A 26,592-nucleotide genomic window follows, 5' to 3' on the forward strand; every position below is an offset into this window, starting at 1 on the left:
TGGTTCCCGTATTGGTTATTAACAGCCTGCTGGTACCTTCTGTTCTCTCTGTTCAGTCCCACTGGCCCAACACTGACAACTCCTCAAGCATCTGAAGACCCTCTGAAGTCAAAATCGCCCATTTTGATGTCTCATGGCAGCACCCGGCGTTTTGTTGTATTTGCGTCTGAAAACACAGGCCCTGCTTGGAGGAATTACCCTCAGCATTTGCTGGTGTTGGATGTGGGAGGAGGGTATCACCCACCCCCCCCATCTCCCTGCACTCCTTGCCGTCCTTTCTTTCTTTTTGATCTCACCATCAAATCTTCCCCAGTTTTTATGAGTGACGTTTACCCAAGAGCAGCTTGGGAAATGGCTCGCTGAAGAAGACGTTTGAGAAAATGCGCCCGAGCAAGCTATCACCTTTGATAAAGGCATAGTTCCAATGTAAGACAAAGAAGAAAGCCTAAGAGAAAGAGTATTATTGCTAATGAAAAATGCCATCCAACAGGGAGCATTTTTCTGATCCCAGCCTGTTAAACCAACAATGTAGAGTACAACAGATACTGCACTGGTGCATCAAACATGTCGCTGTTGTTTTACCACAGTCAGGACCGATTTGAATCTGACGAACCACAAAGTGCATTTATTGCTCATCAGCCAGGCACCAAATAAACAGTGAGTACAGCACCTCTTAAAAACACATCGGTGCTTCCTGTGGCATTCATAAATGTCACGTGTGACACCTTCAGATGTGTCAGCAGTTGGCAAAAGACTGTCAAAGCATTCGGGAGCACTGGAAGAGAAAGGAATAATGGGGAAGTTGAAGGTAGTTGGAGGCACTGAGAGCAAGAAATGTTAGCTTTAGTAATTAGTACTTCTATAGAGGAGCAGTGGAGAGGACAGTGAGGCAACCAAGTGAACAAAGGAGGCCCCGTGTGCAGATAATGATGGGGTATCAATGTAGCTCTGACAGTGTTAATCTTGGAGTGCTCCACAGTGTGTGTGTGTGTGTGTGTGTGCCTGGTTGTGTGTATGCTCTTTGCAGCATACTGTACGTAGGCTATATACTGCTGCAGTGTATGCGGTGGTGGTACAGTGCCACTGACTCTTGCCACGCAAGTGTGACCACCTGACAGCACACTTTATTTCGCCGCCTCTCACAGCTTGTTGAACATAGTCCTGAAGATCCACAGCATTTTCCTCGTTGTCGTCCACGCAGAAGCAAATTTTAGCGCCCAAACTTTGCCGAAGAGGGAGTCGGAAAAAAAGGGGAAGAACAGTCCAACTTTCTTTGTGCCCCTGTCCTCCTCAACCGCCCCCCCCCTTACCATTTGAAGTTGTGAGACACTCATTTAAACCTTGCTGCACACTGACACTCAACACACGAGAAAGTGTTATGAATATGTATCAACACAGCATATGGCAGCGGTAGCGCTGGGACTAGGTGTGTCCAGAAGGTAGAGTGCTGCCGATGCATTATTCTCCATTCAAATTACCACAGCAAGAATGTAGCGGGAAGCTAAGAGGTGTTCACCGTCTCTTTAGACGAGGTAGGAGAAGAAGTTGGATGATGCGAAACAGCAGGAACGGATGAGCTGCGATGATCACAGTCGTAGCCTGGTTGAGTTTCCTTGATTTAGTAAGTTTTTCGGCAGGTTCAAACCCAGCACTCGCTGACACGAGCGTGATTAAAAGTGATATTTCTGACACATTAGAATGCGCACGGGAAGTAACCTCCTCTAAAGCGTTCATTATTAGATGCATGACAGACCTGAATATTTATAAAATAGATTTTAATAATTAATAGCAGCAATCTGCTCCCGTAATTCATCAGATTTGCACTTCAACAGAGTATCCGTTTTCACTTTAAAATAATAATAAGAGGAATATTAATGTCGCAGAAATGTAAAATGAGCAGCTGGATATATAACGCAAATAGGTGAGCACTCCATGTTCACATCTAAGGCTTTCCTTTAACGTGTCACTTTTAAAATAAGATTACATTTTAAGCCGTCAACATTGCGGCGTTTGAAAACCTTCCGCTGTTTGTGCTTAACAATTTAGTGAGTGGCTTCTCACAAATGTGGCAAGTCATGAAGATAAAGGTGCAGGAAACAAAAGTGGGTTTGGTGTAGAATGCAAAAGTAGTTGCTGTGGTTTTATCAAAAACAAATTTATTTGTTTGTGTGAACTTTGCAGCACTTCCTTTTGTATGAGACCAAAAATAGATGGCATTCTTTTTTTTTTTTTTCCTGTAAAGCAGCTATGCGTGTTTCATCGTCGTCCCCCCCCCCCTGTTGTGTGTGTTGTTTTATCACACCTTCAGATTCAGTCACAGCACATTCCTCTGTCTACTGAACTCCCAGAAACAAGAATGTTCCCGTTTTAGGTGGAAACTGCCACGTTAAGTTCCGCCCCAACTAAACACTGCAACTTTTTTTTTTCCACTAAAGCGCACTGTTTTAGTTCTGTCACTGACACACTGGTGTGTTTATCCTCTCTGTGGATCAGGTTTTCCTGAGTGTGTGCAGTGCACTCATTTGACAGTGTGTGTCTCAGAGCAAATGATGTGACCTGCAGCCACTAGACAGAGAGGAGCAGCAGGAGCACACAGAGCACAATGCCTTGCTGTCGACAACCCTGCAAGTAGGTGTGCAACACACAAGTACACCAACACTCACACCAATATTGGTTTCAACCACTTAACACGTGTGCTTACAGTTGATTGTGCACAGACTCACATTTCCGCAGCAACATATTTGCAAACATATTCTTTACAATGTCATATATAATCAAAATCCTAACTTCTATCCTTATCTGATAAATAAAAAAATAAAATAAACTAACCAACTAACTCACTTTTGACAGGGGATTCATAGCCACAGGGTCTAAAAATGGCAATCCCACATGCAGGAAGACTTATTGTCATGGCTTCCTCTCTCAGACCCACAAAGAATGTATTTTGATCGAGTTTTAATTTTGATTTATAAGAATACGTCAACCCTGAAATGATCAAATAATTTTATTTTTTATTTTTGAACAGGTAGATAACTTGACCATGGGTGACATTTTAACGGGCACCTGTGATTCACTCTAGCGCATGTAAAGTCCAAAAGAGGAAAAGTCTGTCAGGCAGAGCAAATGTTTTAATGGTAGCCAGGGATCGATGTTGTCAGCACAAGCATCCTGTCTGATAATAACGCTTTTTTGGGTTAATGTCACATCCTTTTTTTCAAAGAGAGAGAGAAAGGAGAAACAGAGCAAAGGTGGCGGGGGTAGGCAGAATTTAGGGAACTCGCTGTAAGGGAGAAAAAACAAAAAAAAACATCGACTAACACTCACAAGGCCCCATATCTAAAAACAAATTTGTAACATAACCTTGGAAATCAATTAAGAAGTCCCCAGGAGCTTGAGAAAAATGAAAAGAAAGGTCTCCCGTCTTTTTTTCTTTCCCCGCTTCCTACATGCCTTTTCTCTCCTCCACTTAACAGGTACTCAGATCTGCCCATCAGGACACTGCCTCGTGTAGGAGGCTTTGTCAGCGGGAGCTTTATTTAATTTTTTCAACGGCAGAGGGCCTTATATGCTGTCAAAATGTCTTAGGAGTCTTATTAAAGAAATGCCACAGCTCATTTCCTTGTAATGCAATTCATATGCTGGTGAAAGGGGGCATGTCTAAAGATCTAAACAGCTTTGCTTTTTAGGCTTCGCATTAGGGGTTATCTGTGAGGGCTTGTCATTGATTGACATTATCTGGCCTGACAGGGCCTCATATCAAGGTTAACCTCATGGACAAAAGTGCCACCCGCATGGACACACAAACACACTCCATCACCCACACCCGTAGTCAAATAAGACACGCACTCCTCAACTTCCTCTTTAGAGGGGTGCTCTGCACTGTACGTGAGCCTGCTTTGTCTGTGTGTGTGTGTAAGCCAGGTGGAGATTTCCAGACTTAATTGATAACTAATGGAGCGGTGTGTGCTGAGTTTACCCCGGAGGATTGACACCGTGTGTTTATGTGTGTTTGTGTCCTGTGAAAAGATAGAGGGGGGAAGCGATGGTAAGAGGATGAAGACGACTTACTCAGCAGTGCAACTACAGATTTTGGTTGACTAAATACAGTACTGCCCCAGGGATAATGACATGGAGTGACACAGACCAAGCTGGGGGCTCCTGACCTCGGGCCGTTCAAAAGAAAAGAAAAGTGTGTAGCCAGTTATTCGTAGGCGCACACGCTCACACACACACATGTCTTTCCTTCTCCCTCTCAAGAAGCCACACATGCAAAGAGAAATCCCAGTGACCAAAATACAACTGAAGCAGTTAATCTGCACAGATATTAGCTCAAGGGCCCTTTAGAGGTGCAGCGCTGAGCCCCCTTCTCTACTATACTGCTGCCACCACGCAGAACTCCAACTCTGAGGGAGGGACACAGGGGTCGACTGCTCATTTAACCATGGCAGTTGGCTTATTCTATTGCACTTTACCCTCTAGACAAAGTTAAAATATTTCCCTTGTCTCAGTCCCTGGTCGTGCAGTTTTTTGTTTGTCTCACATCCCCATGACACAAACACTTAAGTCTTCATCTGGTGCCAGCTGTGAGTCCAGATTTCATGTACATTTTTAACAAGTTCGCTGTGTGTCCCACGGATTACCCTAAGCAGCAAACTGAATCAAATTTGGCTGTTTTGGTACGTGGCTGTCAGATTGGTTCTTGTCACTCATGTCAGATTGTGTTGCTTGTCCTCTGCTGTGGAAAATACCATAATTACCCTGTTTGTGATGAAGGCAAAGGGCGTATTTGTCCTTAGATTTTTAACTTTCCTGTCCGACTGCCCTCAAGTTCAACGTCTTTCCTCTTCCGTCTGCACTTGAAATATACATTGTTTTCTTCAGCCATTGTCCTGTGCCGTCAGTGTGTGTGTGTGTGTGTGTGTCTCTGAGGCCGTGAGTGTCAGCCTTTGTCCTGCAGCGTCTTGTTTGTGTTTTGCAGCAGCGTGAGGGGAGCGTGGCACTTGGCTTAGGGCTCGTGTTTGATAACAGCCCGCGGATGAAGCTGAAGTGCAATAGTCCAAACGGGTCCTTCAAGGTCGGCACCCCAGAAAGACAGCACACAATGTGCAAGGTCATATTCTAGACTAAAAGCAATAAGTGCTTTATTGATAGAAAAAAACAACAAGCAGGCAGATGTGCAACCAACTGATTAATAATAAAATAGATTTGTGTGTGTGAGAGAGAGAGAGAGAGACAGACGGGGGAAGGTTGGGGGAAGAGGGAGAGAGAGAAGACAGCCACCTCCTGACTGTATGTCCATGTTTCTGTGGACTGTATATTCGTGCACGGCGTGCTTTGCAGCAAAAAAAATAAATTGATCCGGAAGTGGAACCTGAAAGATTCCATTAGATATCCAGCGGTTAAAAAAGAACTAAATGTGACAGATCTGTGCTGGTGGCAGTTTCCTCTCTCTTGGTGCCTGAATCATTTCCTATCATCTTTACATTTGATACAGTGATCTGTAAAGTACAGAGTGAAAGCATACTGTTGAAAGGAAGATCACAAGCTACTGACTTCTCCTGTTTTGACAGTAATCCGAGTATCATATATATCTCATTATCTTTTATGACGGGGACAACAGTCACTGTAGGTTCCTTTTTTCCAATGAGTCATTTAATGAACAATGTGCCTTTTGTACTGCACCTACAGTGTTATTATCTTTTTATGAAAATAAGCAGAGAGTATTGAACTGTCGTCATCTTTTATGTGCCTTTATCATTCTTTCTCTTGTGTTCTCTCTATTCTTTTTTTTTTTTTTTTTTCTTCCTTCTTGTCCCCAACCTGGCAAACCTGCCAAGTGAGTAGAGCTCCAAAGTGGATCAGTCAGTGGCAGATTTAGATTTGAGGTGGGGAAAGCTAAGTCCCAGCCCCAGCCAAAACTGTCTTGTCAGGAAGACTCTGAGGGACAGGAGGGCTGGGAGATTTCCATATGCTCTACCACTCCTACCCCCCCCCCCCCCCCATCCTTGTTGCTCCTTGGTAATGTTACCCCCTTTACAGCTCCTTTTTCTCAACTCCTTCTCGACACAAACTTGTCCTCAGATGTGCCCACCCCCCAAACCCACATCTATCAACTAGTTGGCAATGGCATTGTTTTTAATCATCAGAACCTCAAAATTATTATTATCGCGTCTGATGCGGCAATTAAAACTTCAGGTCAGAGGCACAACGAGCGGTGATCAGCAGCCGAGCTGAGAAGTTTTAATTAGACGATCAGAACCATTAATGCACAAAAAAAAGGTGTGCGCTGGGAAATTAACGGGAACGTCTTAATCAGGGTTAGCGACTCCGAAGAGGAGTCAAGTGAACAGAGAGCAAAAAACAAATCATTTCCGCACCACTGGGACAAAACTCAATTAAATATGCATGCGGAAAAATGGAAATTTCTCAGCATCAGCTGCACCGACTGTTAGGAAACTGTGGCAAAATCTCACGGCGGGGTCGGCGACCTGCTTATTGTTATTCTTGTGTAATAAAAATGAGAGAGGGGCCAGATGCTGGGGTCTGGGTGTCGTGGCGTAGTTGTCCATCAGTGGCTTTCCGCTTGACTTCCTTGCGGCTGCCGCAACCTCTCTACCATGGCGGAGAGAGAGAGAGAGACAGACAGACAGAGAGGGACAGAGAAAGAAGAGGAAAACATTTACAAATTTACAAAAATAAAAACATGGTAATTTTGAAGTGTGGCTGTGCATGTTTGCCTGTGTGGCTCAATGATTTCCCTGAAACATGCATGTGCACTTTCTCTCTCTCTCTCTCTCTCTCTCTCGCTCTTTCTCTCTCAAACACACACACACACACACAAACATCTCCCTTGGGAGCCACAGACACAAAAGGTTCACTGAGCTATACACAGGGAGCTGCAGCCTTGTCGATTAATCTGCCAAAGGTTCATAAAGTTATAACTACGCTTTTTTTAAAGAGCTAGAGAAACTCTAGCTCTGCATATTGTAAAATAATCCTGAGCTGAGCAGACATCTCCCAGACCCTGTTTGTATTAATTAAGTTCTGATATTGCAGGGGGGGTTGTCCCTGTGTCAGTCATGTTGAAACTCAGCAGGAATCTACAACAAACCCTGTTCCTATGTTTGATTAGGTGAAGAGATAAGCTCCAGTTTAAACAAGTAATATCTACCTCTCTTATGGAGGGACCCTCCTGTGTGCTCGCACCACACAAAACTGACTACTCTGCTGGGGGTAGGGGTGTTTATGGTGCAGCACTGCACCTTGAATGAACAATAAAGTCAGGTTATTTAATTCTCTATATGTAGTATGTGTGATTTTACGTCCTCCATATGAGGAACACACAATCGGTTTGCACGTAATCTGCCTCGTCTTGTATGTCAGAAAGAGGTAAAGCCGTGGTCCTGCCGGGCGCAACTGTTGTCAACGCCCACAGTCCTTAACCGTAGCTGCCTTGATTATAGTCTGCGCACGTTCACACAAATAATGCACTTCCAACAGCGTTATTAGGATTTGAAACACCACTTGATTGGGCATGATATCATTCTGGCACACAAACAGAGAGTCTGCATCAAAAACCAACAAGACCTGTGGGGTTTAGAGCTCTGGGTAGAGTATGTTTGTCAGTGTGTGAGGCAAGACTCAAACATCCAGCGCTGCTGACAAGAAACAGGGCCCAAAAGGCAGCAATGATGCACTTATTTCTGACTGAAGATGAAAAAGAATTTTTCCTGGTCCACATGTATTCAAAATAGTTTCTTGACTTTTTCCTCAGGTTTTGGCCTTATACAGACAGCGCACGCTGCTCCTTGGCCCTGCACAATTTCCAATAAAAATAGTGTCACAGTTAACATAAGCACTTGGAAAAATTAGTTTCAGCTGTTGTGTTCAAATTCAAACCTGCCTGTTTTTTCCCTACCCCCACTGCTTACTGAGGTGTCTCCTCCTTGACAATTAGCACACCAGGCTAAAACTGAAGTGTAAATAAAGTCCAGTGCATGTGACAGTGTTGTTTTTCTTTCTGATATTCATTAATAAGGCAGAATGCTTAGTGGACTCTCTGAGAGGTGGGGGAGTTGGTCCCAGAGGGAAAAGTTGTTCTTTCATGTAGGTCCCCACAGATTTTATCTCATTGTACGCTATCATGCACACAAACGATTTGAGGTAAACAGCTTAGTGTTACCATAGCAATCCCTATTGAAAGCAGTGGCAAAAAGCTGCCGAGGACAGAAACCATAGCATAAATAATACTTTAGACAGCTTCCATAAACCATTGAGCCATAGCATGTTTTCCTCCTCGGGGGAAACTCATAATATTAAATTTGTTTTAAAGTACGTCTAACCTTTAAAAAGAAAACACTAAATATGTGCTCACGATGTTCTATTAATTCAGCTTGAGGTCAGAACAGTAGCACTCAGTCCTCTACTCACGCTCCCTATTGTTAACAGAAATTTATACATAAATAGGCACTAATGGAAAGAAACAACTGTGTAGGGGTCATTTCCTACAAGGGGCTTGAGATTGCAAAGGAGAGGAAATCAGTAGTTAAAGCATGAAATAGTGAACACAGTAAACAGAAACAAAATACCGCCAGTGCAACACAAAAAAATCCCGAAAATTTATGGCTCCAACTTCCTAATAGTTTTTCCAGCTGATTCTTTTTTTCAAAATTGCTGTCTTCTAAAAGGTGACCCTTTCACCCCTGCCTGCAATTGTCTAATACTAAATTGTACAGTAATGTGCTGCTGATATATGGCCCTCTCAAAACTACATAAGTCCTGGAGTCATTGTTTCAGAGAGGAAGTCCGCAATGTAAATGAAGTAACTGAGAAAGCATGTGTGGGGATGCAGGATGGGGGGGGGGGGGTGCATTGTCTAGCATTGAGGTGATCTGTAAACTCCTTCAAATTGTATATCCTCTAATGATTCCACAGCTTTGCAAAAGAGAACTAGAAAATTCCATGGCACTCAGGTCTTACAGTAAAATGTCATAGTTTAGTATGTCGTCCAAAATTTAACAAAAATGTCATAATTTAGTATGTCGTCCAAAATTTGACAAAAATATCATAGTTTAGTATGTCGTCCAAAATGTGACAAAAATGTCATAGTATAGTATGTCGTCCAAAATTTGACAAAAAAGTCGTAGTATAATGTTGTCCAAATTTTGACAAAAGAGTCATAGTATAGTATGTCGTCCAAATTTTGACAAAAATGTCATAGTATAGTATGTCGTCCAAAATGTGACAAAAATGTCATAGTATAGTATGTCGTCCAAAATGTGACAAAAATGTCATAGTATAGTATGTCGTCCAAAATGTGACAAAAATGTCATAGTATAGTATGTCGTCCAAAATGTGACAAAAATGTCATAGTATAGTATGTCGTCCGAATTTTGACAAAAAAAGTCATAGTAAAGTATGTCGTCCAAAATGTTACTAAAGAGTCATAGTAAAGTATGTCGTCCAAATTTTGACAAAAAAGTCATAGTATAATTTGTCGTCCAAAATTTGTCAAAAAGTCATAGTATAATTTGTCGTCCAAAATTTGTCAAAAAGTCATAGTATAGTATGTCGTCCAAATTTTGACAAAAACATCATAGTATAGTTTGTTGTCCAAATTGTGACAAAAATGTCATAGTATAGTAAGTTATTCGAACAGCAACAAGCCATAGTGGTTTAGTGGGTAAGTGATGGTCTCTGAAGACATGGATTGAGTGTTCAAGACCCGTCTGTGCTAGTGGAGTCTTAGATGAAACAAATGTGATGAAAAAAGTCATAGTATGTCGTCCAAACTTTGACAAAAACTTCGTATGTCATCCAAATTTTTACAAAAAAGTCATAGTATAGTATGTTGTCCAAAATGTGACAAAAATGTCATAGTATAGTATGTTGTCCGAATTTTGACAAAAAAGTCATACTTTAGTATGTCGTCCAGAATGTGACAAAAAAGTCATAGTATAGTATGTCGTCCAAAAGTTCTCAAAAAGTCATAGTATAGTATGTCGTCCAAATTTTGACAAAAACATCATAGTATAGTATGTCGTCCAAAAGTTGTCAAAAAGTCATAGTATAGTATGTCGTCCAAATTTTGACAAAAACATCATAGTATAGTATGTTGTCCAAATTGTGACAAAAAAGTCATAGTATAGCACGTTATTCCAAAGGTCATCGAAACAGCAACAAGCCGTAGTGGTTTAGTGGGTAAGCGCTGGCCTCCGAAGACAGGGATTGAGGGTTCAAGACTCATCTGTGCCAGTGGAGTCTTAAGTGTATGTCGTCAAAAAACGTCATAGTATGTGTCCAAATTTCTACAAAAACGTCATAGTATAGTAAGTTATTCAAAAAGTCACCTAAACAGCAACAAGCCATAGTGGTTTAGTGGGTAAGTGATGGTCTCTGAAGACATGGATTGAGTGTTCAAGACCTGTCTGTGCTAGTGGAGTCTTAGATGAAACAAATGTGATGAAAAAAGTCATAGTATGTCATCCAAAATGTGACAAAAATGTCATAGTATGTCGTTCAGATTTTTACAAAATCGTCATAGTATAGTATGTCGTCCAAAATTTGACAAAAAAGTCATAGTATAGTATGTCGTCCAAAATGTGACAAAAATGTCATAGTATAGTATGTCGTCCGAATTTTGACAAAAAAGTCATACTTTAGTATGTCGTCCAAAATGTGACAAAAATGTCATAGTATAGTATGTCGTCCCAAATTTTGACAAAATCGTCATAGTATATAGTATGTTGTCCAAAATGTGACAAAAATGTCATAGTATAGTATGTCCTTCAAATTTTGACAAAAAGGTCATAGTATAGTACGTTATTCAAAAAGTCAACTGAACAGCAACAAGCCATAGTGGTTTAGTGGGTAAGCGATGGCCTCCGAAGACAGGGATTGAGGGTTCAAGACCCATCTGTGCTAGTGGAGTCTTAGATGAAACAAATGTGATCAAAACAGTCATAATATAGTATGTTGTCCGAATTTTGACAAGAACGTCGTATGTCGTCCAAATTTTTACAAAAAAGTCATAGTATGTCGTCCAAAATTAACCAAAAAAGTCATACTTTAGTATGTCTTCCAAAATTTGACAAAAAAGTCATAGTATAGTATGTCGTCCAAAATGTGACAAAAATGTCATAGTATAGTATGTCGTCCGAATTTTGACAAAAAAGTCATACTTTAGTATGTCGTCCAAAATGTGACAAAAATGTCATAGTATAGTATGTCGTCCCAAATTTTGACAAAATCGTCATAGTATAGTATGTCGTCCAAAATGTGACAAAAATGTCATAGTATAGTATGTCGTTCAAATTTTGACAAAATCGTCATAGTATATAGTATGTTGTCCAAAATGTGACAAAAATGTCATAGTATAGTATGTCGTTCAAATTTTGACAAAAAGGTCATAGTATAGTACGTTATTCAAAAAGTCAACTGAACAGCAACAAGCCATAGTGGTTTAGTGGGTAAGCGATGGCCTCCGAAGACAGGGATTGAGGGTTCAAGACCCATCTGTGCTAGTGGAGTCTTAGATGAAACAAATGTGATCAAAACAGTCATAATATAGTATGTTGTCGGAATTTTGACAAGAACGTCGTATGTCGTCCAAATTTTTACAAAAAAGTCATAGTATGTCGTCCAAAATTAACCAAAAAAGTCATACTTTAGTATGTCTTCCAAAATTTGACAAAAAAGTCATAGTATAGTATGTCGTCCAAAATGTGACAAAAATGTCATAGTATAGTATGTCGTCCGAATTTTGACAAAAAAGTCATACTTTAGTATGTCGTCCAAAATGTGACAAAAATGTCATAGTATAGTATGTCGTCCCAAATTTTGACAAAATCGTCATAGTATAGTATGTCGTCCAAAATGTGACAAAAATGTCATAGTATAGTATGTCGTTCAAATTTTGACAAAAAGGTCATAGTATAGTACGTTATTCAAAAAGTCAACTGAACAGCAACAAGCCATAGTGGTTTAGTGGGTAAGCGATGGCCTCCGAAGACAGGGATTGAGGGTTCAAGACCCATCTGTGCTAGTGGAGTCTTAGATGAAACAAATGTGATCAAAACAGTCATAATATAGTATGTTGTCCGAATTTTGACAAGAACGTCGTATGTCGTCCAAATTTTTAAAAAAAAGTCATAGTATGTCGTCCAAAATTAACCAAAAAAGTCATACTTTAGTATGTCTTCCAAATTTTGACAGAAACGTCATAGTATAGTATGTCGTCCGAATTTTGACAAAAAAGTCATACTTCAGTATGTCGTCCAAAATTTGACAAAAACATCATAGTATAGTATGTCGTCCATAATTTGACAAAAAAGTCAGAGTATAGTATGTCGTCCAAATTTTGACAAAAAAGTCATAGTATAGTTTGTCGTCCAAAATTTGACAAAAAAGTCATAGTGTAGTATGTCGTCCAAAATGTGACAAAAAAGTCATAGTATAGTCTGTCTTCCAAATTTTGTCAAAGAAGTCATAGTATAGTATGTCGTCCAAAATTTGACAAAAAAGTCATAGTATAGTATGTCGTCCAAATTTTGACAAAAAAGTCTTAGGTTAGTATGTCGTCCAAAATGTGACTAAAAGTCATAGTATAGTATGTCGTCGAAAATGTGACAAAAAAGTCATAGTATACTATGTCGTCCAAAATTTGACAAAAAGGTCATACTATAGTATGTGGTCCAAATTTTGACAAAAAAGTCATACTTTGGTATGTCGTCCAAAATTTGACAAAAACATCATAGTATAGTATGTCGTCCATAATTTGACAAAAAAGTCATAGTATAGTATGTCGTCCAAATTTTGACAAAAAAGTCTTAAGTTAGTATGTCGTCCAAATTTTGACAAAAAAGTCTTAGGTTAGTATGTCTTCCAAAATGTGACTAAAAGTCATAGTATAGTAAGTCGTCCAAAATTTGACAAAAAAGTCATAGTATAGTATGTCGTCCAAATTTTGACAAAAAGTCATAGTATAGTATGTCGTCCAAAATTTGACAAAAACATCATAGTATAGTATGTCGTCCAAATTTTGACAAAAAAGTCTTAAGTTAGTATGTCGTCCAAATTTTGACAAAAAAGTCTTAGGTTAGTATGTCTTCCAAAATGTGACTAAAAGTCATAGTATAGTAAGTCGTCCAAAATTTGACAAAAAAGTCATAGTATAGTATGTCGTCCAAAATTTGACAAAAAGTCATAGTATAGTATGTCGTCAAAAATGTGACAAAAATGTCATAGTATAGTATGTCGTCCGAATTTGGACAAAAAAGTCATAGTATAGTATGTCGTCCAAAATTTGACAAAAAGGTCATAGTATAGTATGTTGTCCCAAATGTGACAAAAAAGTCATAGTATAGTATGCCGTCCAAATTTTGACAAAAATGTCATAGAATAGTATGTCGTCCGAATTTTGACAAAAAAGTCATAGTAAAGTATGTCGTCCGAATTTTGACAAAAAAGTCATAGTATAGTATTTCGTCCAAAATTTGACAAAAAGGTCATAGTAAAGTATGTCGTCCAAATTTCAACAAAAAAGTCATAGTATAGCATGTCGTCCAAATTTTGACAAAAAGGTCATAGTATAGTATGTCGTCCAAAAGTTGACAAAAAAGTCATAGTATAGTATGTCATCCAAAATTTGACAAAAAGGTCATAGTATAGTATGTCGTCCAAATTTCAACAAAAAAGTCATAGTATAGCATGTCGTCCAAATTTTGACAAAAAGGTCATAGTATAGTATGTTGTCCCAAATGTGACAAAAAAGTCATAGTATAGTATGCCGTCCAAATTTTGACAAAAATGTCATAGAATAGTATGTCGTCCGAATTTTGACAAAAAAGTCATAGTAAAGTATGTCGTCCGAATTTTGACAAAAAAGTCATAGTATAGTATTTCGTCCAAAATTTGACAAAAAGGTCATAGTAAAGTATGTCGTCCAAATTTCAACAAAAAAGTCATAGTATAGCATGTCGTCCAAATTTTGACAAAAAGGTCATAGTATAGTATGTCGTCCAAAAGTTGACAAAAAAGTCATAGTATAGTATGTCATCCAAAATTTGACAAAAAGGTCATAGTATAGTATGTCGTCCAAATTTCAACAAAAAAGTCATAGTATAGCATGTCGTCCAAATTTTGACAAAAAGGTCATAGTATAGTATGTCGTCCCAAATGTGACAAAAAAGTCATAGTATAGTATGTCGTCGAAAATGTGACAAAAAAGTCATAGTATAGTATGTCGTCCAAATTTTGACAAAAAAGTCTTAGGTTAGTATGTCTTCCAAAATGTGACTAAAAGTCATATTATAGTATGTCGTCCAAAATTTGACAAAAAAGTCATAGTATAGTATGTCGTCCAAAATTTGACAAAAAGGTCATAGTATAGTATGTCGTCCAAATTTCAACAAAAAAGTCATAGTATAGCATGTCGTCCAAATTTTGACAAAAAGGTCATAGTAGAGTATGTCGTCCAAATTTTGACAAAAAGGTCATAGTATAGTATGTCATCCAAAATTTGACAAAAAAGTCATAGTATAGTATGTCGTCCAAATTTCAACAAAAAAGTCATAGTATAGCATGTCGTCCAAATTTTGACAAAAAGGTCATAGTATAGTATGTCGTCCAAATTTTGACAAAAAAGTCTTAGGTTAGTATGTCTTCCAAAATGTGACTAAAAGTCATAGTATAGTATGTCGTCGAAAATGTGACAAAAAAGTCATAGTATAGTATGTCGTCCAAATTTTGACAAAAAGGTCATAGTATAGTATGTCGTCCAAATTTTGACAAAAAAGTCTTAGGTTAGTATGTCTTCCAAAATGTGACTAAAAGTCATAGTATAGTAAGTCGTCCAAAATTTGACAAAAAAGTCATAGTATAGTATGTCGTCCAAATTTTGACCAAAAGTCATAGTATAGTATGTCGTCCCAAATGTGACAAAAAAGTCATAGTATAGTATGTCGTCGAAAATGTGACAAAAATGTCATAGTATAGTATGTCGTCAAAAATGTGACAAAAATGTCATAGTATAGTATGTCGTCCGAATTTGGACAAAAAAGTCATAGTATAGTATGTCGTCCAAAATTTGACAAAAAGGTCATAGTATAGTATGTCGTCCCAAATGTGACAAAAAAGTCATAGTATAGTATGTCGTCGAAAATGTGACAAAAATGTCATAGTATAGTATGTCGTCCGAATTTTGACAAAAAAGTCATAGTATAGTATGTCGTCCGAATTTTGACAAAAAGTCATAGTATAGTATGTCGTCCAAAATTTGACAAAAAGGTCATAGTATAGTAAGTCGTCCAAAATTTGACAAAAAAGTCATAGTATAGTATGTCGTCCAAATTTTGACAAAAAGTCATAGTATAGTATGTCGTCCCAAATGTGACAAAAAGTCATAGTATAGTATGTCGTCCAAAATTTGACAAAAACATCATAGTATAGTATGTCGTCCAAATTTTGACAAAAAAGTCTTAAGTTAGTATGTCGTCCAAATTTTGACAAAAAAGTCTTAGGTTAGTATGTCTTCCAAAATGTGACTAAAAGTCATAGTATAGTAAGTCGTCCAAAATTTGACAAAAAAGTCATAGTATAGTATGTCGTCCAAAATTTGACAAAAAGTCATAGTATAGTATGTCGTCAAAAATGTGACAAAAATGTCATAGTATAGTATGTCGTCCGAATTTGGACAAAAAAGTCATAGTATAGTATGTCGTCCAAAATTTGACAAAAAGGTCATAGTATAGTATGTTGTCCCAAATGTGACAAAAAAGTCATAGTATAGTATGCCGTCCAAATTTTGACAAAAATGTCATAGAATAGTATGTCGTCCGAATTTTGACAAAAAAGTCATAGTAAAGTATGTCGTCCGAATTTTGACAAAAAAGTCATAGTATAGTATTTCGTCCAAAATTTGACAAAAAGGTCATAGTAAAGTATGTCGTCCAAATTTCAACAAAAAAGTCATAGTATAGCATGTCGTCCAAATTTTGACAAAAAGGTCATAGTATAGTATGTCGTCCAAAAGTTGACAAAAAAGTCATAGTATAGTATGTCATCCAAAATTTGACAAAAAGGTCATAGTATAGTATGTCGTCCAAATTTCAACAAAAAAGTCATAGTATAGCATGTCGTCCAAATTTTGACAAAAAGGTCATAGTATAGTATGTCGTCCCAAATGTGACAAAAAAGTCATAGTATAGTATGTCGTCGAAAATGTGACAAAAAAGTCATAGTATAGTATGTCGTCCAAATTTTGACAAAAAAGTCTTAGGTTAGTATGTCTTCCAAAATGTGACTAAAAGTCATATTATAGTATGTCGTCCAAAATTTGACAAAAAAGTCATAGTATAGTATGTCGTCCAAAATTTGACAAAAAGGTCATAGTATAGTATGTCGTCCAAATTTCAACAAAAAAGTCATAGTATAGCATGTCGTCCAAATTTTGACAAAAAGGTCATAGTAGAGTATGTCGTCCAAATTTTGACAAAAAGGTCATAGTATAGTATGTCATCCAAAATTTGACAAAAAAGTCATAGTATAGTATGTCGTCCAAATTTCAACAAAAAAGTCATAGTATAGCATGTCGTCCAAATTTTGACAAAAAGGTCATAGTATAGTATGTCGTCCAAATTTTGACAAAAAAGTCTTAGGTTAGTATGTCTTCCAAAATGTGACTAAAAGTCATAGTATAGTATGTCGTCGAAAATGTGACAAAAAAGTCATAGTATAGTATGTCGTCCAAATTTTGACAAAAAGGTCATAGTATAGTATGTCGTCCAAATTTTGACAAAAAAGTCTTAGGTTAGTATGTCTTCCAAAATGTGACTAAAAGTCTTAGGTTAGTAAGTCGTCCAAAATTTGACAAAAAAGTCATAGTATAGTATGTCGTCCAAATTTTGACCAAAAGTCATAGTATAGTATGTCGTCCCAAATGTGACAAAAAAGTCATAGTATAGTATGTCGTCGAAAATGTGACAAAAATGTCATAGTATAGTATGTCGTCAAAAATGTGACAAAAATGTCATAGTATAGTATGTCGTCCGAATTTGGACAAAAAAGTCATAGTATAGTATGTCGTCCAAAATTTGACAAAAAGGTCATAGTATAGTATGTCGTCCCAAATGTGACAAAAAAGTCATAGTATAGTATGTCGTCGAAAATGTGACAAAAATGTCATAGTATAGTATGTCGTCCGAATTTTGACAAAAAAGTCATAGTATAGTATGTCGTCCGAATTTTGACAAAAAGTCATAGTATAGTATGTCGTCCAAAATTTGACAAAAAGGTCATAGTATAGTAAGTCGTCCAAAATTTGACAAAAAAGTCATAGTATAGTATGTCGTCCAAATTTTGACAAAAAGTCATAGTATAGTATGTCGTCCCAAATGTGACAAAATGGTCATAGTATAGTATGTCGTCCAAATTTTGACAAAAAAGTCTTAAGTTAGTATGTCGTCCAAATTTTGACAAAAAAGTCTTAGGTTAGTATGTCTTCCAAAATGTGACTAAAAGTCATAGTATAGTAAGTCGTCCAAAATTTGACAAAAAAGTCATAGTATAGTATGTCGTCGAAAATGTGACAAAAATGTCATAGTATAGTATGTCGTCCGAATTTTGACAAAAAAGTCATAGTATAGTATGTCGTCCAAAATTTGACAAAAAGGTCATAGTATAGTATGTCGTCCAAAAGTTGACAAAAAAGTCATAGTATAGTATGTGGTCCAAAATTTGAGAAACAGTGAAAACAGCATGTGGTAAGAAAAGTCCCAAGTCTTGTGACCCGTTTTAAGTTACAATCACGTTTTACGTTAAAATATGTGATATGACACTGTGATGATCCAAAGTGGGCTTGGTTTTCGTGATTTTTGTCACCATGGTTACTCGAAAGTCTTAGAAAAGTCATAGTACACCATTCCCAATCAAGCCGCACGTTTTGATATAACGTGTGGGGGTTTTCTCAAAACTGTGGGAGGAGTTGCACGGCGGAAAAAACGGCGGAAGAGGAATAATATCATCGAGAAGAAATAAACGCCAGCAGGAGGCACTAATGAAAACAGGATTTTATGTTGCACCAGTATGATTTACATAATGCTGGCAATGGCTCACACATGATTGTGCTTGGCTTTATGGCTGAGGGAAAATGAAGAGGCTCGTACTCATTGTTGTAGAAAGTGAATTGAATCTTTAAGATAGAACTTTGTTCCCTTCGATATCACACATTTTTCTCTGCTGAAGCGGTGTGTCCGTAGCTCAGTATAGTACATGATCTTACTCACAGTGCAGATTCAGTACGACTTCACACAAGAATAAATATCTTTGCTGCCTTTAACAGTTTGCACAGATCCTTCGCTGATAAAGCAAAAAAAGAAAAGAAAAAAAAGTTAACAACTTTTTTGATATCGTAAATACTGTGCTACTCACAGTCACCTCCTCCCACAACCTGATAAAGATATGGCCTTGATTTTGAGTCTGGAAAATGCTGTTGGAACATGAACTTTGGTGGCTCAGGAAATCAAGTGAAAGGTAACAGAGTGCAGTTTCTGCCCTAAAAAGGCAGCTCTGGATATGGAATGCCACAGGCAGCTGTTCCTGTCTCATCAGAGGACATGTTATAAAGATAGCCCCACTTGGGTTTGAAATAATGCCACCCATTCCTGCCCTGAAGCACACTCTATCATGCTCTATTGTTCAGAGAGGCCCAGTGGGAAAAAATGACGAGCCTGTGTTGTATGTCTTGTTCGGTAAAAATATGTAAAACACAGGAAAGACGGCCACTTTGTGTATGAAGTACCTGCGTTGCTCTCTTGGCTAAAGGGCTCATACACACGATGCAACCTGCGGAAACAGTTATTGAGTCTAATTGTAAAGAGTAGCCCATGAGAAGACGGTCAAAAAAAAAGGCCAAAATTGCTCAACACTTTCTCTCCACATTCTGACAGCTTTAATGCTGAGCAGCCCCCCGCTCAGTGGCAAGACCATAGCCTCTTGAGGTGAAAGTGAAGATAACATTTCACAGTGTCTCTATAGCGCTGTCATGTGAAGGATTATGTAGCTGTGTATTTGCTGCTTGTAGTACCGTAGGGGGTCTGATACCTATCTGCCTGTGGTTTCAGCTGCCTGTGTTTTTTCATCTTTTTTTTTTTTCCACCGCCGTGTAAAACTCTGCACTGACCGAAGAGGCGTGACGTAGAAAGATATGTAGAGTATCATGGCGTGTCCTTTTAGTCTTGTGCTGTTATTGTTAAGTGCTTTTGGATGCTATTAATAGCTGCCGTCACTGTTGTTCTGTGTCACTTTGTTTTTTTCCACTCTGATGTTTTAAATCAATACAAGATACTGACATGGAAAAGTAGTTTCGAATTAGTTTCATTTCTGGCCCTCATTTTAATCACATTATATTGGAGTTAAAGCCGCAAACTGTAATGGAGGCTCCACTCGTGATTGTACTTGACTAATATTCTTGTGTATATGTTCTTGTTTCTCCTGTTTCCAACAGCTGAAAGGAGTTTATGCACTGAAACGACCTCAGGAAAACCCAAGATGGCCGCCAAAAGGAAAGGTGGCCTAAAACTTAATGCTATCTGTGCCAAGCTGAGCCGCCAGGTGGTGTTCGACAGCAGCTCCCAGAATGCAGAGGGAGACCAGAGTGTAGCAGAAAACAGTGAGCGTGGCAGCTCCAACTACGACGACAATGAGACCAACTTCCCCGAGAGCCTGAATCTAAGCCAGAGTCTAGAGGAGGACCAGAAGAGACGCGAGGCCATCGAGAAGTGGGTCAACGGCGAGTATGGCGAAGAGCCACCAGCTCCCGATGACGAACACGAGCATGAACTCAAAGTCAGCAATGACGAAGATGGCCCTCCTGAGGGCGTGTACATGGTACAGCCCAAAGGCTGCAGCGATGACGAAGACAATGCAGAGGAGGCCGAGCCTGGGGCGGGGTCTCAGGACGGCAGTTACCATGACGACAAAGAGGCCGAAGAGAGGCCTTCAAAAGAGGAGACCTTCATACCACCAAGTGAGGCCCAGAGTCGCCAGGCACCTTTCTCCTCCCCAGGTACAACAGTAAACATCTTAAACCAACACAACCTTTGCCCTTTAAAACAGCCCAGCCCGTAGTATTAAGACGCAATGCCTTTGATTAAGTGTGGGTGACATTATCACCCTCACTAAAGCGTAAGACACACTCTAGAGTTAAACTGAATGAATAGCTAGTGATATTATTACCCTAAAGATAGAGAAAAGAAATCAGTAACTTGTCAGTGTGTGGTAATCTGTACAAAGAAATGTATAAATGGAGCAGGCTTCCAACATAAGGACATTTATGTATTCTCCCAGCAGCTGTGGGCCAACAGCACATGGCAGGGCCAGGCTAAGCTTCACATTACACCCAGGATTACATATTGAGTCTTTGATTTTTCCCTAAGCTCACTTAACTTAACCACTGCTACAAGGTCCTCGGTTACACAGAGTTAGTGTCTGCCTTTGAGCTGTTTTGTCTTCTTCTTTGTTTTCATATGAGTGTCACACACGCAGAAAATAGGAAGTCGTATTTCAGCATATACCCAAACCAAGCTTAAGTATATGACAGTTTCCTCACAATCAACGGCCCCATGTATTTGTGAGCAGACATGAACTTATATGTAATAAAGTTCATAATCTGCTCTCGTAAATGACTCATATTAACTGGAGACGTGATGTTCTCTTGGCATAATTCACTGATTATCAAACAGATAAAGCTGGAAGATACTTCCAACAATCATCTGAAGTAGCGAGAATATGCACAAACAGCAAAAACAATCTTTTAAGAAAGCGCCTTTTATAGTTATAGACTTTGTGACCCTTGAAACTAGACACATACACACTGTATGAGAGATTGGCCTTTGTGTAGCAGAAGTTAAAACAGAGCTGTAAAAAAGGAGAAAAAAACATCGCTCGGTTATATGAATAGATAAACCCTTTTTTTTTCACAGGCGAGCAGGGAGGGAAAAAAAACAGCAAATTGCAGGCGAGACCGGTTGTTGTGGTACAAAAACAAGTTCTGTTTCATGCTTGCTCACATCAGTTTTTTTGCGCTTTCATCTAGGTTTAGGTATCTACCTCAGAGTCATGCACACATGTTCCTTTTGTCTTCATTTCTTCTCGTTTTACAGCAGCAGCAGCTCTGGCCACATAGAATTGAGGGCAGGGGCTTCTGAGAAAAAAGAAGCAGGTTTCATTTAAAAAAAAAAAAAAAAAAAAAAAGGATTGTGGTTTTAATTAGTCATTTTGTGTCTATTTCATGGCCGTGAAAAAAAAAGAAGCCTGTCTGTAAATATATATTACTGTATCAGGCCTGCACCTTCCTCTCCACTGCCTCCTTTACTTCACATCTCACAACAAAGCTGGAGAGTTTGAAGACTGCGGGGAGAGCACGCTGCATAAGTTGCAAATCTTGTCTTTAGTGTGTCTGTGTTTTTTTGTTTTTTTTTTCCAGAGTTGCTCTTTGTTGATTGTAACTAGGGCATCTATATTGCCATGTTTCTACTCTGCTCACAATTAAAACATTTTCTTCTCTCTCTCTCTCTCTCTCTCTCTCACCACTGTCTTTCAAAGGCTGATGCGGAGTGCACATAATTATGCATATAAACATAGTGGCTTAATTATCTCTCACAACATCAGTGACAATGTAATTAACAAACATTGCAAGATCAATGAGAGAAACTGCGACCTTCAAAACATTTAACTCCTCACATTGAGGCATCGTGCGGATTTCCTATCAGTGCGAAACCCCAGAATACTTTTCCTAGATAATTTAGATGTTGCATTAGAGCCCTCGTAAGCCAGTCAATGGAAAAGCCAATGAATAAAAACAATGAAAGCAATGACAGAGATGCTCATAGCGATGGATCAAACAGGCCCGGCCATGACTTCCATTTGCAATTCTGGGTTCACTGGAAAAGGTTATTGCTCATTTCAAGCTATTTCAAAGCACTCTCTGTTTACTGCCTGTTAATTAACTAACCAAACACCAAGAAGTTTGAAATCTGAAGCACAGGATGCCATTTATTAGGAGACAGCTGTCCCATTTGAACACAACACATTTAAACTAATTCAGAAGAGGGGTACAAATTGCTTTGTAAAAACTCAATTTGTACAATATTAAAAAATCCCACTGTTCCCTGACTGAAAAATTTCTTACCCAAACACTCTACATTGTGCTTGTGCGGCTCAGAGCTGATGCCCCTTAGAGGGTATTCAAACTCTAGATTAGTCCATATATAGCGACTTGCATGCACCTTTATCATCAGTGACACCTCTGCCTCTCAGTCCTGTGAGTAGAGACGCTGTGCCATGCCGATGGCCATGTTTGGTCAGCCTAAAGGAGATATAATTCCCATCTGTTATCATATCTGTGGAAAATGTGGCCTAATTGCCTCAAATGTAGACAAGGCAGGTCTGTGTCATGTGTTGGATTTTGCTTGCCTGAAGTGTTAAGATTAGGAACCACTTATTTGTAGATTTTTCAGCAGTGGCAGCAGAGAAAGCACAGAAGTAAATGTCAGGCATGTTAGGAAACAGGAAAGAAAGCGATGAGAATAGACGAAAAAATTATATTTATTTGCTCATTTATTACCCATATTTCCTGGCTTGGTGTCACATGATATCACCCTGATAGAAAATGAATTGACATGGTTTTGTTAGAAAAGTAAAATCCTTTCATTGACAGCACATCACATGAAGGAATAAAGAGAACCAAATCATTTTCTAATCCTCCAACCAAAGAGAATATGAAAAAAGGATGTCAGTGCTCCCATGAAACAACACTAGTTCCCCTGTAATAAATAGCAATTCATTCTGAAACTGAAATTGTAGATTTTCATTTGTAATGAATTCCTTTTCATTCACTTAATTTAATGTGACATTTTTATATTGGAGATGGGAGCGATTTCTCTTGTTTTAATTTGGAAATTTATTCAGAAGTACTTTCATTTTGCTTTTCCCTTTTTAGTCACAATTCCTCAGTCAGTAAGGTGTAATTCTGACTCACTCCTGGTGTGAGCAGGTCGGCCCTAACGTTAGCGCTATATGATATACTGTGACCTGAGATGCTCCTATAAATACAGTCGCAGTAAAATCCAAGAAGCACTAAAATTAACAAATCAAGGGAGAGGAATGTCGAATGAAATGATTTGAATTGAAGATGTATTTGTAACGGTATTTTATAAACTCTTATCAGAGGGAAACTCTATTGCGTTGGACCCTGCAGTAAATACATGTTCATGTACATATTATATGTCACGCTGTGGTTTCAGTACATGTAAAAAAGATGGTTAGATTTGATAAAATCGTGTGTGTCAATCACGCAGGTTTTTCCTCTCAAATATCAATTTCCCTTCAAATTTTCATGCCCTTTCGATCCAGCAGATACTCTTTCATACTGATCCACTTGTGTTGAGGAGCAACCCCATTGCAGGGAGTGGAAATTTGGGGATTATTTTACATGCTGGGCCGGAGATGTGAAAAGCAGGACACGGCGACTGATTTAGCAATAACTGAGAAATCTGAGACAAGAGCAGAAATATTTGTGTATTAATTACCCTGGTGGTAGCTCGCGTGTGCTTTGGTCACGAAAGAAGCCACAAGACATTTTTTTGTCGGCCCCTGTGCCAGTGACGAGCTAAGATGGCCACAGGTTTAGAATGAATATTATCTACCATCCTTCCTCATTTCTATCACGTCTGTTTTTTAGTTTCCTGTCTAACATGAAAACTGAGTGAGTTTTAGTACAGAGTTGGATCAGCAAACTGTGTTTGGAGAAAAGCTGTTTCATGGTCCTTCCTGTTTCTCTTTTTTCTTTGCCTTTTATCCCATGATCTTCTTTTTTATGCACAGCTTTGTCCCTCCACTGCTTTCAGTGCAAATCACTTTCCCTTTTCCCACTCTCTGACCCCTTGCACTAACCTGGATGAAAGTTAATGGGCCAGAATTAATCTCCATATAATGCAATTAAACTATACATTGACTATACTGTATTTTGCCATGTCCTTGGGGAAGTTGTCCAATTTAATGGACTCTCAAAATGGAAGTGCTGTTTCAGTTCTTATGTGGAAAAAGAGGAAAAGATTAATTCTGTTCAATTTTATGACTTATTATGATATAAAAAATATGTCACACTAAGTTCCATAGTGTGCTTTTATAAAATGGATTTCATTTTACTAACGATCAGAATTATACATCATATATACAACTTCCAATCAAATGCGTTATAGTTAGTTTTTCTTCATTTATAAGAGGCTGTAAAACAGTTTTTCTAAAGTGTCTTTGTTGTAATATTTTCTCAAAATTGAAAAACCTCATCAGCAGTTAGACATGGCAGCAGGAAAAGAAATTCGGTTTGTTTGAGCGTTTAGTCTCCTCCAGTACATTCATCTGCAAATTCTCTAAAACTGAGCTATAGTGCAACTGAAACAGGAAGAGTGTTGCTTCAGGCAATGTGTTTATAGATGTGCAGCATATGTTGTGGTGGCCTGCAGTGTAAAATCACTTTTCCTGTAGTGAAATTTCACTACACTTGTGAAGTCACGAGGATAATGGCATCGCATCAATCATGAGCATTCACTGTTCACAAAATGGATCCCTTTATAATGTCGGAGACGTAGTTCTTTCATTATCTCAGTGTTGCGGTATGTTTGCCAAAATGTAGAGGTGTGATAGCATTGTTACATTAATTGGGCCAACTAAATATATTCCACACTTTCAACACAAAGCTACTTTGCTAGATTAATCAATTTGAACCCGCCATATTTGATGCCAAACAAAACAATAAATTGTCAAACATAGACTATCCACTTCGGCTACGAACCATAGCAACAGTGTAACCGTTGTAGAGTGAGCATCGTGAGAGGGAACCATTTCTTATGTTGATTTAGTAACCTGAATTAGGCAACTGACGTCTTAAGCAGTGGTTTTAAATTGGATGCCGTTTCACTCTTCAAATGGAAAAAGAACTATACTAATATTTGTATATGTTGTGCTGTTCTTCATTCATATCAATACACGTAATTACAGTAGCACCATGCAGCACAAACGTGACTGTTCTCAGCTTTAAAGAGGATAAGTAGGAATGTTGTCGCATTACATTTTACAAACAGGCAGTCTTCTGTTTTTTCTCCTCAGGTGAAGCATCTGCCCTGCGAGACTATGCAGCTAACACCATGAATGAGTTTTTGGGAATGTTTGGTTATGATGACCAGCAAGTAAGGGATGAGCTGACCAAGAAGATCAGCTTTGAGAAGCTCAAAGCCGCTACCTCAGACCCCTCATCCCTCAGCAGTGAGGAGGCCTCACGGCGTGCCCGTTTCTCTAAGTACGAAGAGTACATTCGTAAGCTAAAAGCCGGAGAGACCCTACCTTGGCCCATGCATGCTTCCCCACCCAAACCAGACAACCTCAACGTAAAACTGACCCAAGACAAGAGTGCTATGATGCTCCAGACCTCGGGGTGCGTCCCAGGGGCAGAGGCACAGATCTACCCCTCCAGCCTGGACCACAAACAGCAAGGAGGACCTCAGCTGGGCACTTCTCAGCCACCCAATCCCTCTCACATGCAGAACATGACATCCCGAGCCTCCAAGTATGACTTCTTCATTCAGAAGCTCAAGATGGGCGAGAGTCTGCAGCAGCAGAACGGTAATGCTTACAAGCGACCCTCTAAGTATGACCTGGAGAACGTGAAGTTTCTGCACCTCTTCAAGCCTGGTGAAGGCAACCCTGACATGGGCGGTGCCATCGCCTTCAAGACTGGCAAAGTGGGCCGCCCTTCGAAGTATGACGTCAGAACAATTCAGAAACTGATGCCAGGAACTCCTGAAGCCTCTCTGATGCCCAATGTCCTCGCTACAGCGCCGGGGAACCCAGGAGTTCCCGGTGTTCCCACAGTAGGTGCAGCCGGGGCCAGCATCACTCCAGGACTCACAATGGACCAGACAGGACAGATGAGCTTCAACAGCTCTGACTACCTGAAGTCCAGCTTTTCCAAGACTGACTCCATCACCACAGGCACCGTGTCCTCTGTGAAGTAAGTCTGCTCAAATGAAACGTGAACGCACAGACTGGTATCAAAATTAAAAATATATTTTCCGATCATAGAATCCTGGGTAAAAATATTATGCAAACTTTTAAATGGAGTCACTGAATGTATCATGTGGTTGTAGTGACAAACATGGAAATGCAATAAAGTTTTAGTACTTAAACATCTGTTCAAGTACATCTGTAACATCAGTCAGTTTGTTCCATGCTGCAATGAATTTGCAGATGGACTGGTCAAATAAGTGTTTTTGCAAAAAGCCGTTCTGGATGAATAGATAGATCGATGACTACATGTGTGTTTGAGCAGAGAATGGATGGAGAACATATGGTCCATAAGTGATCATGGAATGCATTAATTTAAATCACGGCGGGCGTCGCATGTACTCATCGACACACACTTTTGGGGCCCACTTCTTCTCCTAATTGCACTAAAATGTTGCGTATCTAAAATTTGATAATAAATAATAATGTCAGTAAATTTCCAATTTAAAGTTTAATGGTGGATTGAACAGGTTC

General features: G+C 39.0%; 1 protein-coding gene across 5 annotated transcripts in view; it reads left to right on the top strand.

Moving 5' to 3' along the window:
- The window catches only part of casz1 (castor zinc finger 1), an 82,241-nt gene that overhangs the window by 31,181 nt on the left and 24,468 nt on the right, over positions 1 to 26,592 (top strand). For all 5 annotated transcript variants that reach the window (XM_058642195.1, XM_058642193.1, XM_058642196.1 and 2 more), the window contains exons 2-3: positions 19,502 to 20,062; positions 25,165 to 26,065. In XM_058642195.1, the coding sequence (XP_058498178.1) occupies positions 19,502 to 20,062; positions 25,165 to 26,065 (1,462 nt within the window). The remainder of the gene's footprint in view (positions 1 to 19,501; positions 20,063 to 25,164; positions 26,066 to 26,592) is intronic.

Source organism: Solea solea, chromosome 11 (genome assembly GCF_958295425.1).
Source record: "Solea solea chromosome 11, fSolSol10.1, whole genome shotgun sequence".
Lineage (NCBI taxonomy): Eukaryota > Metazoa > Chordata > Actinopteri > Pleuronectiformes > Soleidae > Solea > Solea solea.